The 4,378-nt window shown below is 52.7% G+C and overlaps 1 protein-coding gene across 1 annotated transcript in view; it reads right to left on the bottom strand.

The window, feature by feature from the left end:
- SLC4A11 (solute carrier family 4, sodium borate transporter, member 11) overlaps nucleotides 1-4,378 on the bottom strand; it is a gene marked incomplete at its 5' end in the record, with an annotated part of 170,768 nt that overhangs the window by 64,140 nt on the left and 102,250 nt on the right. The window contains one exon of the mRNA XM_015406518.1: nucleotides 3,543-3,627. Within this exon, the coding sequence (XP_015262004.1) occupies nucleotides 3,543-3,627 (85 nt within the window). The remainder of the gene's footprint in view (nucleotides 1-3,542; nucleotides 3,628-4,378) is intronic.

Below are 4,378 nucleotides of genomic sequence, written 5' to 3'. Positions count from 1 at the left end.
GGACAGTGTGCAGAAAGTATAAGCAACCGAATATGTCCAAGAAAATAATGAAACAGACTCTCTAATGGGCTAAATGTCTAACGGCAGACAAAACGATTGATCGCAACAGGGCGGGCATTTAATTGTCCCTACCATTTTCGGCACTTACGTGTAAGGAGGCTGCAATATCGCAGACCTGCCGTTTTGCAAAGACCTTGTGAATTAATAGCTCAAGAAGAGGGGTGGGGGGAAACAGCAAGCCAACCAGCTCCCAATCCCCGGGTCCCAAACCAGAACTGCCCGTCCGTCGCTGCATCACTGATGCTCTCGTTCCCTGTGGGACGGCGAACTCACAGCTGGGGGCTGGGGAAAGAGAACCTTCTGGAACGGCACCATGAGGGGCAACTGAAGCAGACGGTCTGGTGGGCAAGCAGCAGCCCAATTCCCATCCTGCCTCTCGCAGCTCTCCCCTGCAGCAACCGTTTCAGGCTGCAAGGCAATATGGAGGCCATCCCCTCACACCCCAGACCGGAAGGCGCCAGGCACACAAGAGCCTTCTAGGTTCAGTTTGACACCGATTTAGGGACACTCGGGAAACATCACCACACACTGCGCCCCTGAGGGCATTTGATCACCCCCTTTTCCTGAGGCACACGCCAACCGCATAGTCCTCTTTCAGGTGAAGACGAAGAAGACGAAGAAGAAGAAGAGGATGAGGACGAGGAGGAGACTGGAATTATACCCCACCCTTCACTTGGAGTCTCAAAGTGGCTTGCAAGCTCTTTCCTTCCTCTCCCCACAACAGACACCATGTGAGGAAGTGGTTAAGATGCAGCCGCTGGTGTGACCTTGGATCAGTCACAAGTTCTCTCAGAGCTGTTCTCTCAAGAGCAGTCCTAGAAAGAGCTCTCTCAGCCCCACCGGCCTGATGTGTGCCTCAGGAAAAGGGGGTGATCAAATAAATCCAATCTCTCCTTCTTCTTCTTCTATGCTGGTTCTACGTGGATGGCCATTTTAAAAGCAGATGGTCACTGTCTCCGCCTCACCCCTTCCTCAGCTGACACGGACAGTTCTCCCCACCCCGATTTATCCTCACAACAGCCCTATGAGGTAGGTTAGGCTGAGAGTGTGTGACTGACTCAACGTCACCCCACAAGTTTCCACGCTGAGGGGCAATTTGAGCTTGGGTCTCTCAGGGCCCCCTAGATCAACAGTCTAGCCTGGGGGACGGGGTGCTCCCCAACCATTTCAAGCCTATGAGCAAAGTTTGAGAGGAGCTGATAAGCCCCGTCCAAAAATGGCTTCTGTAGGGGGCGGAGCCAAGCCCAAAATGGCTGCCTCGGGAGGCGGAGCCAAACGGAGTCACTCCCTCCTTACGCCTCATTTGAACGAGGTCAGCCAATGGCAAGCCCTGCCTCACAATGGCCCCGCCCACTTTCTGTAAAGCTCAGCAGCGTCAAGTACTGGCCAGCGCCATGGACCCCACAACTCCCATGTTTACCTCAGGCGACAGCTTAGAAGTATGACAGGGCGCTTCCCCCAGAGGGGCAATCCGTCACACAGACACACACGGAAAAAGGCTGTTTTCCAGAACGGAGTTTTCCTCTCTGCCTTGGCGGAGTCAGGCCTGGTGTCACAGGCAGATTTAGAGCCGCTCAGCGGGGAAGTCGCCTTTGAAGCTGGTCCTTCCAAGTGGCCTGTTAATTATTCAAGGCCAAAAGGGGACAGGAAGGGAATAACCATTTATCAAGGCATAAGTGCTCCTTGGGACATTCACTGAGTAGGCAGGATGCGTGCTGGGTTGGCAGAGAGGGAGGGGAGGGTTAGACGGCCCTGTGGCGAGTTGCTGAAAAGTGACTCAGGCCTCTTCCGCATTCTGATTTCCATCACTCGTGTGTTCCTATTGCTTCAGGGTTTCCACCCCCCCCCCCCAATGTGTTTTGCTCTCTTTAGTAGTCCCAGAGGAAGCAAAACACATGTGGAAAGGGGGGGACGGACGGACCCAAAGCAACAGGGACACACGAGTGACAAAAATAAGAACGCGGAAGAACCCGCAGGCAAGCGGCAGGCATCCAAAGGGTATTTCTGCGCCACAGTAAGACCACGACTGTTGGGTTCCCCCACGAACCAAAGCCTCCACGTGCAAGAAACCCAAATGCATTTTCAATGCCCTTTAGTGATCGTTTGCAACTTGCACTGGTTTCTAAAGTGCAACTTCCAACCACCACTAAAGTGCGCTGGGAAGTGCATTATGCGATCTGTGGGAAAGCAGCCCGTGTACGGTCCCTCTTCCTGGATCAGAGAAGCTCTTTGGCTGAGGACCACACGGATAATTCACAAGGGCGGTTCCAGAAGAACAGCTGTGGTAGTCTGTGGCAGCACAAACAAAGAGGAATCCGGCAGCATCTTAAAGACTAACAACGTATCGATCGAGTGCAAGCTTTTGTAGACCGAGGCCCCCGTGTGAGACGGACGCAGCGGGACTTCCAGCAATGTTCACTTTGCCGGCAAATGGAGCACAGACCAGTGTACGCAAGAGGTCCATCCGCTGGAAACCACTGAACAAACTACACAGCGGACACAAAAACACACAGGAAGCGGCCCTGTACTGAATCAGACCCTTGGTCCATCGAAGGCCCTTTCTTTTGAGAGCCAGTTTGGTGTAGTGGTTAAGAGCGCGGACTCTAATCTGGGAGAACCAAGTTCGATTCCCCACTCCTCCGCATGCAGCTGCTGGTGTGACCTTGGGTCAGTGACAAGTTCTCTCAGAGCTGTTCTCTCATGAGCAGTCCTTGAAAGAGCTCTCTCAGCCCCACCTGCCTCACAGGGTGTCTGTTGTGGGGAGGGGAAGGGAAAGGAGTTTGTAAGCCGCTCGGAGACTCCTTCGGGCAGTGAAGGGCGGGGTATAAATCCAACCTCTTCTTCTTCTTCTTCATTTATACCCTGCCTTTCTTCCTGACAGAGACCCAAAACAGCTTACTCTGTTCTCATAAGAACATAAGAGATGCCAATGTTGGATCAGGCCGAAGGCCCATCCAGTCCAACACTCTGTGTCACACAGTGGTCAGAAATACCAGGTGCCATCAGGAGGTCCACCAGTGGGGCCAGGACACTAGGAGCCCTCCCACTGTTGACCCCCCCCAAGCACCAAGAAGACAGAGCATCCCTTGCCCCAGAGCCCCTATCTATACCTTGTGGCTAATAGCCACTGATGGACCTCTGCTCCATATGCTTATCTAATTCCCTTTTGAAGCCATCCATGCTTGTAGCCGCCACCACTTCCTGTGGCAGTGAATTCCAAGTGTTAATCACTCCTCTCCTCTCCTCCATTTTTATCCTCACAACAACCCTGGGAGGTAGGATTAGGCTGCATGTGACTGGCCCAAGGTCACCCAGTGAGATTTTGTGACAGACTGGGGATTCGGCAGCTGGGCCCCCCACATTCGAGTCAGACACTAACATCTCTACTGGGCTGGATCTCCCCTGCGCTCTGTAAACAGGACGTGGGATTCTGGATCATGCTCCGATCGGGCCGGCGCTTCCGTCCAGAGCGGCCTACCTACCGTCGGTGAAGTCCAGAGCGTAGACTGGAAATCTTCGTGCCAAGTCATCAACAATTCCCTTGCCAACATTGAAGAACTCGTGGAGCTGGAGAGAGAGGAAGGAAGTCGCATGTCAGTTCCAAAAATGCACATCCATTGTTGAGAGACAGAAAGAGAGAATGAACTTGCTGCTGCGAGCCAGGAAAACCAAAAACAAGCTATTAGATAAGACAACATCCTTGGGCACAATGCTCCCTCTAAGCTGTGGAGTCTTGTGAGCAAAAATTCTACTTTGTGAGCTATTGGCCCTAAGAGGTGTGAGCGAGCGATTTGGCTGCTGCATCAATCAGTTTGCTCGGGAGCCCTCCCTTCCTGAGCGAAGACAAAAATGTGTGAGCCGGAGGCTAAAAAACCGTGAGCTAGCTCACACTAACTCAGCTTAGAGGGAACACTGCTTGGGAGGAGGTGGATTTATTTTATTTCTAAAATATATTTATTTATAGTCCGTCTTCCTCACTGGGACTCACAGCAGATTACATGGAGTTGTGTTATGGGGGTTGGACTAGATGACCCTTGAGGTCCCCTTCCAGCTCTGTGTTTCTAAGTCGATACTATCGACAGGATGGGACATCCAGTAAAACAGTGCTATGGGGCTTGTATAGTCAAAATCTGGAAAGCTGAAAACAGAACTGAAGTGAAACTTAGGTTGACAAAAACCCGCTCCTAAAATGAACCGCACATGGACGAAAGGGCTATGAGACCGCCTATCCCGTTACAACCCCCCCCCCCCGGGCTCCCTTCGGGCATTGTCTAGGGGGGCTTTTGCAGGGGCCTGGCCCCAGGGCGGGTGGGGTGGT

This window comes from Gekko japonicus, unplaced genomic scaffold (assembly GCF_001447785.1).
Source record: "Gekko japonicus isolate JY-2015 unplaced genomic scaffold, Gekko_japonicus_V1.1 scaffold1774, whole genome shotgun sequence".
Lineage (NCBI taxonomy): Eukaryota > Metazoa > Chordata > Lepidosauria > Squamata > Gekkonidae > Gekko > Gekko japonicus.
This window is presented reverse-complemented; position numbering and strand designations above follow the sequence as displayed.